Source organism: Gavia stellata, chromosome 15 (genome assembly GCF_030936135.1).
Source record: "Gavia stellata isolate bGavSte3 chromosome 15, bGavSte3.hap2, whole genome shotgun sequence".
NCBI lineage: Eukaryota > Metazoa > Chordata > Aves > Gaviiformes > Gaviidae > Gavia > Gavia stellata.
Window position 1 is genome coordinate 8,908,017 of NC_082608.1, and position 12,821 is coordinate 8,920,837.

Genomic DNA, 12,821 nt, shown 5'->3' on the forward strand with positions numbered 1-12,821 from the left:
TGTTTAAAACATCATGCAATGTGTAAGAAAATTTATTAATGGAGCTGGGATGGGAAGAGATTGTCATACAATAATGAAAAAGTACTGACACTTTTTAAGTAGTGTTTAAGCTGAAGGACCGTGGAAGGATTAAGGAAAATGGCAGGTAAGTGCACTTCTATGTGTTTCAGAATAAAGTAAGAATCTGTTCAGTCTTTTGAGTGGATGGTTAATAAAACGATTCCTGTTGATTTGGAACCATTTATTTTGTGTATTCATTGGTTTGTCAGGCATGACATAATGGTTGTAATTCTGTCTGTAAAGTTAACATAAATGCTTATGGATTTTAAAGTATCCAGTGGCTGCTAGGTTTGTTTTTATTATACTTAACTTTCAGCAGACTTAAATTATTTAATTACAATATTTTTGTAATGTCTATTATTTAAACTGTTTATAGCAAATAAGTTGGTTTTTATATATGTGTGTGTGTGTTTTACAGCAATCAACAAGCATTTTTACTAGAAAATGTCCCATGCAATAACGTAAGCTGCAAGAGCGTACGTCGTATGTTTAAAGTTTTTTGGGAGCTCTCAGATCTAAATCAAATCAAGGATGCAGTGGTAGCAACCTTCTTTGACATATATGAAGACGTAAGTTCAAGTCTTTACTACAGGAAACAGCATCTCTCTTTCTGTATTGCTGCATCTGTCTGTGTGCCGTTGGCAGACTGCTTTGGAGAAACGTTGGCTTTACAGCATGTGGCAGGCAGTGCCTTCAGCCTGGGAAATTAGCTGTTGAGATGCTCCCTGGAAGGTGAGCAGATAGCAGCAGCTCATCACTGCCTAAAAGTTTGCTGACCCTGCATATGCTCCATTTGAGCTGCTCTCTTCAGTGGCAAGAAGTAAGCCTTGGACCACATGCCTTGTCCTGGTTAGTTGTGGATAGAGCACTCTGTCCTAAATTGCCATAGATTAGTAAGATTTGAAAGACATTAAAATTAGTAGCAAAGGTGTAAACTTTGCACACAGTCTGTTTTTTTCCTTTGTATGTCTAAGGGAATTTGTTTGCTAAAATTAGATGTTATCTAGAGCAAATCAGCACTCTAACATAAACAACTTTTTTTCCTCTAGGGAATCTTGGATATCATTGTGCTAAGCAAAGGCTACTCCAACAAGGACTTTGCTATCCATACATTAAAAAATAACTTTGAAGCAGATGCCTATTTTGTTAAAGTTATTGGTAAGTTATCACTGTATAATCAAGTCAAAATGGGACCCTGAGAGGAATGTGAATATTTGAGCCTCTGTATATGATAACATTATGGTAATGCTCCTTGTATGATAATTCTAGAAAAGAAAAAACACAGCGTGGAAAATATTAGGGATTGCAGAAATCTCTTGTTGCAGAATCAGAACTTGGATAAGTTGGTTTTGTTTCATTTCAAAGGGGCTTTTCTTGGTTTTATTTCAGTGTACTTACTAAAATTCAAAGTAATTCTGCCACTATTTTCAACACTTCAGTTGTTTTTAATATCAACATTGACCACAATGACCTTTAAATAAGTGTTCATCATCTCTTGATTGTGTGTTTTCTTTTTAACAAGAATGCATGTCTTAATTTCACTCATTAACTAGAGGCAGGCTAAATCTTTCCTTTCATCCTGGAGCTTTCCTTCTGCATCCTAGCAAAATCCTAAAGACAGATATTAGGTCTTTAAAAACTCATTTCTCAGCTGGCTTCTGAAGGAAAAACAAGAATTATCAGGTGTCTAAAAACATGATCTGCAGGGAAAGAGCATATGGAACAAAGTTATTCAGCCTAAAAGAGAAATGTAAGCAAGATGCATGTCTTCAATCCATAATGATGCATAACAATGGGGGAAAAGTGTTCTGTGTCATGCAGGTATGCAACATAAAGTAACAAACTACAAAGAATAAATAGTAATTTCCTATATGACAGCTTGTGAAGTACTAACATAAGTTCCTGGAGAAGCTACAGAATTACCAACATTAGAGGTCCTGACAACTAGGTTAGGAAATTATGTAGTATATTTAATTGTTTTTGAGGGAAAGGGTTGGACTAGCTGATCTTATGAGGCCCCTTCTATGAATCTTTTGTACAATGCCTTCACTTATCTCCTCACATAACATAATGTTGTCAATATAAAAATAGCATTAGATCTACACATATCTATCATTCAACTTAGGTTTGGGGGTTTTTTAATGTGTGATGCTATTTAAAATTTGGAGGAAGATTAGCTCATAAATCACTAATTTGAGGAAAAATATTATTATGCTTGCAAATATAAATATGTATGCCTCAGTGAGACAGAAAGGAACCAGAAGAAATCACAGCAGTATTGACTTGAAGGAACATGCTTTCTTTGTCTACAATGACTGCTTTTTTATCTTGCCTGTTTTCCGAAACCTAGGCAAGAAACAATAGCCAAGTGCACTTATTTTCATCTGTGTCTTGCGTGATGGCAGTGTTTTCTTTCCAGGAGGGACTTCTGTCTTTTTTGCTGTACCTCTGTTGTATCAAGCCTACTTTACTGGAGTTCTTTTCTATATCATCTGGAAATGATGCAGAATCTAGTGCAAAATAGGCTGGTTTCATTTCAGTGATGACTGGCATGGTGTATATTTTGCTTATGCTGCATGATCTGTTCTGAGCGCCGGTGTGAGTCAGTTTGGTGTTTTCAGACTAAAAGCACTACATGGCACAAACCACACCTTACTGTAAAAGCGTAGAATGTCAATGAACGTGTCAAGGGTGTGTGAGTTAATTAGAGCCTTGGTTTAAAAGGCTCTAGTTAGATTATGGTATTTGTAATTGAGAATAATTAGGTTTTCAAGTTGTGTGCCCTGCCGTGTTCTTCCAGACTGCAAAGGTGTTGAGTTTGAGCTCATTGCTTCTCTGTCTGTCTGGATGTTTTGAGAACGAGTTAAAAAATGAGGCTGTATGTGAGCTTATGAGGACAAAGCTAAACAGGAACAGCTAGAGGTTCACCTTCAAAAATTGTATTTGCATTCATATTATTTAAATGCATCTAATCCTTCTAAAGCACACATTCTGCACACCATAAGGTAAACAGAACTGCAGCTTCTACTGGGGGCTGATGCCTTTATTACTTTCTCCTTAGCCTGAGCTTTATTCTCATTGTAATACCCTATAATGATTTGCCAGGTTGATGGAAGCCTTCTTTTAAATAATACTGTATATGGGTAGTGTGATTCACACAAGCATGCAGAAAATCCTCTAGAAAAATCTTACACTTCACAAAGCCATATTAGAATTATAATTGTGTGATATTTTAATGGGGAAAAGAGTAATTTGCAACATGCTTTTTGATCCACTCTGTGTAGATCTATCTTAAAAATTGGAGCAAGCCTTTTTTTAGCAGCCTTTCAGAGTGTGACTGTTTTTGCATAGAAACCCCAGGAAATGGGAATTAATGACTAGTCTAAAAATATTTTTACTGTGATACAGGGGAGAATATTTCTAACAAAACATACTTTTTGCGAGTTAGTAAATGCATTGTGTTCACTTATTTGGCATATAGACAATGAGAACAGTTTTGCTTATTATAACTGATGTCTAATGTACTTGGTCAGATTATTTGTTCCAGTAGTGAAATTGAACAGCAAAAGCAGTGTGCCATTTTGCATCAAAATGGGAAGAGTTGGTTCCACTTGTATACACACCTCTGTATAACATACAAAATAAGCTTGTAGCTTAAAAAGTCTATTTGTAGATACACACAATCTTCACATTCTGCTTTGCCACACCTTCATCTTACCTGTCCAGATATTTTTTTTGGACTGTATAAAAAGAATAGATTTTTCTGTGTTTGGAAATTTCAACCTTTTTAAATCTCAAGCAAAGAATGATAACTTGGGAATCATGACAGTTGTTAATATTTGCACAAAAAATATTAGAAATGTTCCTTCACTAGAACAGTGCCATTTCTGACTCCAGTAGGGAATGATTTCTCATCAGACTATTACACTTTGAACATCTTATATGCACCTTTTAGTATTTCACTGCCCCCAAACATTTTGTACCTGAAACTCCATGGAGCCTTAAAGTAGACAGAAAAAGCTTTAAAAAAATCCTAGTGGGTAGGATGACATGCCCTCAAATCTGGTCCAAAGCTTAATTTTTGCTGTCTGCCACACTTGCTTTGGGATACTGTAACTCATGGAGAAGTTACGTTTTTACTTAGCTTTGATACTGCCTGGTCTGTATCCTCTTCCCTGCTCATAGCCATTATCAGGCTGCTGCTCAACCAAACTGTTGTCATTTGAAGTCCAAATGTTGCATCAGAATGACACCTTAGATTTTTTTTGTGTGTGTGTGTGTGTTGTTGCTTATTTTAAAGGCATTTTAGTACTGGTGTTCTAATGTGACAGGATGTTCTACGTTATAGAACAGATGGCTTTCATTGTCCGTCATTCAGTTGGTTATATAAGTCTTTAAGAGATATTTCTGTAATTTAACTGATTTTTGAAACTAATAACTTTTAAACAAGTAATGGAACAACTGTCACAGGCTTTAGCTATTAAGTAGCATTATACACATCTGCTTATAATACTTTTGAATTCGTAGAATAAATAGGTAATGGGATTTTTGTTTGTTACAGCTTTTGTGAATGGCTTTAAATCAAGATGTAAAACTATCCCTTGTATAGAAGTAAAAGCCTTTACTTACATTTTTACCAGTTAAAACAGTACAGCTGAATCTCTGCCAATATTTCTAAATGGTTAGAAATTAAGAATAATTAGTAAATGTACAGTCCACTATTTTAAAAATGTTTTAATTTAGAATTCTTTTAACTGGCAAGTCTCTCCTTTTGAAGCTGGTTAACCAATGAGGTATGATAAAACAGTGACAAGCTGATTAATCTCTGCAAAGAAGTATATTTCAAACAGATTAGGAATTTTTTTATACATTAACATAAGTCATATAGAAGACATTTATTTTCTTTATGTGTTTTAATGGCTACCTGACACTATTACTATACTTTAACAGATTTCAGAGGTAGTGCTCGTAAAATGGCTTCTGAACATAAACACTACAAGCTCACTTTTTTTTTTGCAGTTCTCAGTGGCCTCTGTTCTAATGACTGTCCTCGGAAAATAACAGTAAGTATAACTGCAACTTTGCATTACTATTTAGCTTCAAATAAGCTGAGGTCTAGTTATACCAAAAACTCTCCACATATTAAGACAGTTATTGACTGGAAGAATGTGTAATCCAAATCATGACTGGCCAAGTTCTGCATATCTGAGACCCCTACCTTTCACCAGCTGCCTGCTCAGAGACGAAATCAATTGACTAATTCTGTAGTGAGCTTTGTTACCCAGCGTCGTGGGGGCCGGGATATACCAGATACAAGAAAAACTTGTGTAATACAGCTGGATGCCCAAACTGTGTAGTGTGCCAAGTCTTGTTCTGGGCAGTCACAAAGGCCAGGCAAAACTGATTATGGGACAGATTTCAGCCATGTAGCCACTTCTGGACTAAAATACAGTAAGTGGGTACAATAGGAAATATACTTTGTTCTGATGATTCTGCAGATAGCTACACATGCGTGTGCTGATTTCTATTTCAACTATTTTAATCATCTCCAGAGACCCCACAACTCACCCAACAAACTTTCAATTAGCAAACTATTTAGCAACATTCACAGTGAAAGTTGGCCTAAAAGAGGAACTTAGAGGAATCAAAGCTAGCATTAGCACTTTAGCTCTGAAAAAATATGAAATTTATTTTGACTTGAAAATACAAAAACTACTTCAAATGGGACCAACTTTTTCTTCATGCCTATTTTAAGACATAGGGTTTAATTTCTGATATAATAAGGGAGTTTGATAGTAGTATTAGCTTAATTACAAAACTAAAGAAAGTGTTTAAAAAGCAAATTTTCACAACAGATGTTGGTGAACATTTAATTATCAAGATCATTGAAACACTATTGCCTCCACTGTAATAGAAGTTCTCTGTCAGAAAGTAACATAAAGTATATTATGCCAGAATACAGCTAGGTGCATTTGTAACGGTTCATCACTCTCACAACTCCCTTTGATTTTTTTTTTTTTATTTTATTTATTTAATTTTTTTCTCCATAACTGTACTTTGATGTTTAAGTACATTTTCTCCCTCAAGAGAATTTGCTTAAAATAGATATTGGTATTCGACAAGTAACTATTCAACCACTTTCATTAATTAAATAAAACACTGCTAAATAATTATTATAAAATTTTGAATTTGTGTAGTATTTTTCAATTCAGAAAGACCATCAAGCTAGTGCATTCTCTCAGACAATATCAAATGAGTTCTGCTTTTTCAGAACATGCAGTTATTTCTTTGAATTTTTAGGGGTTTTTTTATGTTACTTGTAACTTCCAAGGAAACATTAAACCTTTTGCTAGAGGACTGAATAGTATTGCTTTCTTCACAAGAAACTAAATGTTACTTAGCCAACTGATTAGCCTTAATTTGAAAATTAATTTCCACATAATGCTATGACCAAAAGAGTTGCAAGATTTTGAAATTATCCATATCAAAAGGAAATCATTAATCTAGAAGCAGTTTTCTTTTGGCTTACTGTTTTATAACTATAGCTTTGTCTGTTCCTAAAATTTTGCTTGCTTTTCCTTCCCCCCCCTTGTAGCCTTTCGGTGTTAATCAGCCTGGTCCTTACATCATGTACACTACTGTAGATGCAAATGGATACCTGAAAAATGGGTCAGGTAAGATAATCTCATTATGAGAATACACAGGGCAAGTTCTGTCTGTATATACTTCTCAGCAACCTAAAGAGTTGGAAAGAAGTTTACAGAGTGAAATGGGACTGGTTTTGGATAGCGTCTTCAGTTTACAAGGCCAAAACCCCCTAACCTTCTTTCTTTACAGATTGCATATTTATTACAAACATTGCAACTGCATTCTTTTTTCTTTTCTTCTGTCCCATGCAAATTGGGTTTGAACAGCTGGCTGTATCTTGCTCAATCTGAAAAATCGTTGGGTATGATATCACTAGTTTGTGGAACAGCATAAGCTTCTGATGATTTACTTTTCCTACCAGTTCCTTAGCAATTATGTATTAAGAAACAACAGTGGCCTTGAAATACCTAAATAGAATCTAGTAGCCACATGAAAAAGGATCAACATAATATTCACTAAACACAGGATGTATTTTTCTGGAGTTGTTCACTACATCTGGCAGGCTAACAGGCTTCTATAAAATTATGAGTAGCATGAGGAAGATAGAGAGGGAATGGCTGCATCGTTTCATGTAATACAAGAACTACAAGGTATCAAAGATCATTAGGTAACAGGGTCAAAATAAATGGAAAGAAGCAGTGCTTCATGCAACTTGCAGATTAAGTAGAGGTTTAATCGCATGAGATGTTGCAGATGCCACAGTTTACATGAGTCAAAAAACAAAGTAGACAAAAATAGAATAATTAGACACTGCTTGAGCAGTTTTAGAATATCCTGGATTTTATGCTGCCTTCCTAGGTATGTAACTAGTGGCTAGTAGAAGACACAGGTGACTGTACTAAGTGGTTTGTTAGTCTAACTTACGACTGTTCATCTTATGACCATAATGGACTCACGTCTTGCTTAGGCAAAAAATCCCAAGCCAAAACATGATCAGAGTATGCATGTCTGTAAGTTGTGCCATTTGGACTCGTTCCCAATGGTGGGAGTCATCTGCATCTGTCACTCAAGTCTTATTTCAAATTAAACTCAGAATTTAAAAAAAAGTTTCCCGTAGTTCACTGGGAAAACTGTATTCTGTATAACGCTAATTTAAATAGCAGCAATAATTTAGGGGAAAAAATGCTGACATGTTAAGGTCCTAAATCAATGATAACGCTCTCACCTTGAATGCTGTGCTCAAGACTGTTAATTCCACCCTAGGAAAAATAAAAGAGAAAGAAGATGTCCTGAAACACAAACCAGATAGCTGCAAAAACATATCCTGATATTCTGTAGCACTTCTGTATTCATACATGCTTAAATATGGGTTTGAAAGCTTGAAAATATTAGCCTACATTTTAATCAAACTAATAATTAATGCTAACATGAAAACGCAGAGTATTTTTTTTCTAATCATTGCACAAATTCATTTTAACAAACTAATCGTCCTGCCAGTTGTACACTCGGCTTCATTGCTTCAAAGGTTTTCTTCATAAGCTAAATTTAAAAAGAGTTTACATATGTAGTTAGAAACACTTAAAACCCCATGGTGAGTTTAGAGATTTTTAGTTACACTATGCTCTGTTAGACTATTTGACCCATGTCCTTAGGAAGCTAGTTCTGGTTGGGTAACAACTGGCGTATCTCATTATTGCCAATTACCAAGATGAAGGCTTGCAGGCTTTGTCAGAGCCAAGTCATAGTACAGCCTATCTTGTTAACTGTGTCTGAAAATAATGGTAAAGGCCTACACAGGATCTTTCTCCTTATCCCTCAAAAGCCTGGATTCCCATGGGTGGGAAACTTACTTCAGTATGCTGTCTTTTTGGTTATTTGTGGTCCCTAATAACTTTTGAATCCACCAGCTTACTTAAGCCAATTTTAATTGGACCATATGTGCCTCAAATAAAACCCTACCAGTTCTGTAAAAATCAGCAGTTCGGTAGAAGACAAAATTCCACATGAGGAAAAAACTTCGGTTAGAGATCAACAGTTACTTGGTCTGGTTTTGTCCTCAGGCTGGCCGTGTGGTCAGCACGCGTGCAGTTGCAATTAGCCATAGCCTGAAATGTTCTTGCCCAAGCAGTAATGAAGGAGCATAGCAGAAAAAAGCTGAGTGTACTGCGGAGGGTTTATGGGGAAATAGAAGATAAGGCTCAAAGATACTGCAGGTTCCAGACAGGAAGTAGGGCTACTTGCAAAGACATGCACGATTCATATTCATACAAATACAGACATCCTTAGTTTCACAGCTTCTATCCCATTTTTGAAGGTACTTTGCTTCAGGACAGGTTTCTAGAGATTCCTACTGTGTTATCCATGTTACTTTAATCCACATTGGAGTACCTTTTCTGTTCTGTTCTTTCTTGATGACTTGGGTATCTTGGGGTTTGTCCTCTTTTTGCTTCCATGTTGCATATTGGCTTTAGAGTTGAGTTTCTGATAGGATACCGGTAAGACCTATACTATTAAATACAAGCAATTTTGTTGTACCTATTCCTTTTTTAAAAGACAGATAAGTCCATGTTTTTCAAAACAACAAAAGTATATTTGGAATGCACTTCATATCTTAGTAAAAACTCTTTTACTTTCACAAATTTGTGTAATAAAGATTGGAGTTCCCTAATCTCTCTTTATGCTGTTAACTAAACTGCTTGCAGTTGATCACTGCCCCTCTGTACTCTTGGGGGCTATCGTCTTGCAATATATGGACCTATTGATAAAGCTTCTTCTTGAGAGCTGCTGTCAGAGTTACTGGAAATTATTTTATTTTCTATATTACAAAATTTCCTTCCAGCCTGCCACTAAAAGTTAGCTGAGTGCATTCATTGGGTGAACATGCATCTAAATGAAGAAATTGGTGGGTTTAAAGTAGTGTAATGTATTGATTCCTTCAGGCTCACTGGGACTTAATGGAGGCCTGCCTAAATTTGGTGCACCCATGTGAATATAAACTAACTTAATGAAAACACAGCTTCATAGTTCCTTTGGCCGTGTGACTTGTGACTAGATACCTACACATAACCTTATTATCAGAAAATCGGGAGTACTGATGAATAACTCTGTTTGCCTAAGTAACAAAAAAGACATTTTTTCCATAGGGAAGGAAACTCATTAGTAAAGCCATCAAACTGACCCTTTTTTAATTCTTTAGGAAAGTGCTATAAAATGGCTATAAATCAAAAAAACCTACACCATAACCTTTGCTTAGATGTAATTATACTCATTTAGATTCATTGTTGTAGATGTAGTCAGAGGAGTTTTTAACTTGCTACTCAGTTGTAATTAACACAGTCTCAGACTTAGAAATGTGATATTTTAAGTGAACTCATACAATACACCTAAAATGATGTTCAACAGCTAGTAGCATCTATATTATTAGATTCTTTAAAATACTTTATATTTGGGATATCATAAATAGTAACTGTAGGGGACTGAAACTTGGCATATCTGGGTGATATATTACATGCTGCTTTTTAAAATAAATTTGATTTTTATAAATTGACATAATTTAAATCAGAAGATGAGAGCTCACAAATCCATTATTTTGTCAAGTGCAGAATATCTATTAAAAGGTTAATTCACAGCAGTATAAACTGATTCTAAACCCCACTTTGAGGAAATACAAGTTTAGATGGGTTAGTTTTGTATATGTTTTGCCCTTACTATTTAAGCAAGCTTATAAAATAAGCCAGTGGCAAAATAAGGATGTTCTTCCAACTATAGACCTCTGTGTCATGGAAGAAAGCACATCGCTTACAAATTCCTTACATATGTGGGAAATAAAGCTAGCTTAAAATTTGGACCTATTTTCTGTATCATTTTCTTATTTTTTTTTCTGGTTCTCTCTTCCAAGAACAAAACCAAATACATTTTCTTAAAAGTTTGGGGTTTGGTTAGTTTGGTTGGTTGGGGGGTTTTGGTTTGGTTTGGTTTGGTTTTTTTGGGGGGGGCGGGGGGGAGGCAGTGCTTCTAGAAATGCAATGTTTTTACAATTTACTCTAAGAAACAGCTATTAAATATGATTTAATACTGCTGTAGTACCATTTATCTTCACTGCTACCCTATTTACAATACCTAACAGAGTCCAATCATGATGAATTTCCTTTTCTGTTTTGGCATTATGAAATAACAGTAATGAATTCCAAGTGCATTTATGACCCTAGCAGTATTGCTACAGGGAATTTTATAATACTGTCTTTGATCAGTTTCTCAACTGTAATATGTTAATAGATTTTTTGAGTCTGTATAATTCCTGTAAGAACTTTTCAAAGTCACATTTTCTGAAGCTATTATATTAAGTTTGTAGCTAAACTTTCTTCTTTTACAAGTCCTACTCTTAAAATTCAGTAAATGTTCCTTTAACTAGAATTACTGGCCTACAGGTTGTTATCTTGAAAAACAGACTGCTGCATCAGAATCGTATTCTGTTTGACTATCAAGAAATATCTCAAGCAACACTTCTATATATGTGTACTGGCAGGCAGTACCAAACCCACATGGCATTTTTGGGCCGTATCTAAACTTACAAAAAAATCTTTTCCCACATTAAGCTTTTAAAAGTATAGCATTGATACACTACTTTAAACCTAATTTTCACCAACGTATTTGCATTCCTTATATAATATCATGGAACAGTCCATATCTGAAGCTTTTAATTATATGAAAGCAATAATGAGAGAATCTGATAGTTTGTAGTCGTATTTTTTAAATAATCCATCTCATTCCCAAGGAGCAATATAACAACATAGCTCTTTTTCTAATGAAAACAATGCTCACCATTCAATTTTTTTTTTCAAGTCAGCTGATGCTATTTGTTGTCTTTACCACTGGTCTTAGCAGGGGAAGAGTTATTGGCTGGACCACTGAAACCAAAGTATCCAGTCACCTTAAGTTATCCTTCCAGCCCTGGGCTAAAGTAAATCATACAATACTCAATGAAATGTCCACCATTCTGCTTCTGATCTTCCTAATTCTGCAGGTCTTTAGTTCTGAATTATGGTATCTTTCATGCATGCAATATTCATACAAAGAGTAAAATAAAAAGGCACATACAGCTGTCCTTATCTAATTCAGTTTAAGGTTCTTTGATCTGCCAAGCCTTAACTACAGGAAATCTGCAAAATTACGAGGGTTTTTTTAAAAGATTGTTAGAATTATTCTCTCTCCTATTAACATTCCAGTATGTTGTTAAAAGATAGCAGAATAATAATTAGTGCATATTCTGTGCTTTTATTTTCACATTGCTCAATTCACTTGTAATCTTACAAGAAATACTGTTAAATTAGCTACAAGGAATAGCAATTGCCAAAATGAGTATTAGAATTGAGAAGTACTGGGTCTTGCATCTGCAGTTAGTATCTCCACAGACCTTCTCTCTCTGAGAGGAAATTCAATTGTAACAGCTTCTTCAAATATTTAAGGAATTTTATGCTTGAGATCAAATCAGGTCCAGGTGTCAATATGGGAGAAGTACGCAAACTCAAATTTAAGTCATGCTTTCTGATCTGTTTCCTGTAATCTGCCTTCTCCACTCCCCGTTTCTTTTGGAGTTGTCATTTTTAAGGAGACCCCACAGTTAAGTATGAGTGTCATCCTGGATTTTCAGCTCTATATCTGCATTTCCAGGCTTCTATTAGCTTCTAAGAAATTTCTAATGTCATTCTGAAATGGTGTTTTTCAGCTGAGTCTTGTAAGCAACAATGCATAGCATAAAGTAGAGTGTAAGATCTAAAGTTGAGCACACAGCAGATTGAAGCTTTTCTTGGGACGGGGAGGATACATAGGAGAAATTTAGTAAAGCTAACCAAATGCAAGTTGTTGGGCTTTGTTCGTTCTTTTTGTTGTGTGGTTGTTTTGGTTTTGTTTTGTTTTGTTTTTTTTTTTTAAAATCAGCATCCTAAAAAAATAATTGTTGATAATGAAATAGTAGCTCTACTAAACCTCTTTGGTTTTGAATAGAATTTCGCTTAATGACTGATGCCAGTTAGATTACTGCAGATAACATCTATATGGCTCTATTTGTTAACAGTTCTGACCTTGGCTAAAATGCAGGCATGTCATTTTTGCAAGCTGAAGTGGGTCCAGTAATGATCCTTTGTGTTTTCTTGAGAAGGCTACCTACTTGATAT

General features: G+C 35.2%; 1 protein-coding gene across 1 annotated transcript in view; it reads left to right on the plus strand.

The window, feature by feature from the left end:
- The window catches only part of ITFG1 (integrin alpha FG-GAP repeat containing 1), an 87,292-nt gene that overhangs the window by 58,644 nt on the left and 15,827 nt on the right, over nucleotides 1-12,821 (plus strand). Inside the window, exons 11-14 of the mRNA XM_059824734.1 lie at nucleotides 479-629; nucleotides 1,110-1,218; nucleotides 5,080-5,123; nucleotides 6,656-6,734. Of these exons, the coding sequence (XP_059680717.1) occupies nucleotides 479-629; nucleotides 1,110-1,218; nucleotides 5,080-5,123; nucleotides 6,656-6,734 (383 nt within the window). The remainder of the gene's footprint in view (nucleotides 1-478; nucleotides 630-1,109; nucleotides 1,219-5,079; nucleotides 5,124-6,655; nucleotides 6,735-12,821) is intronic.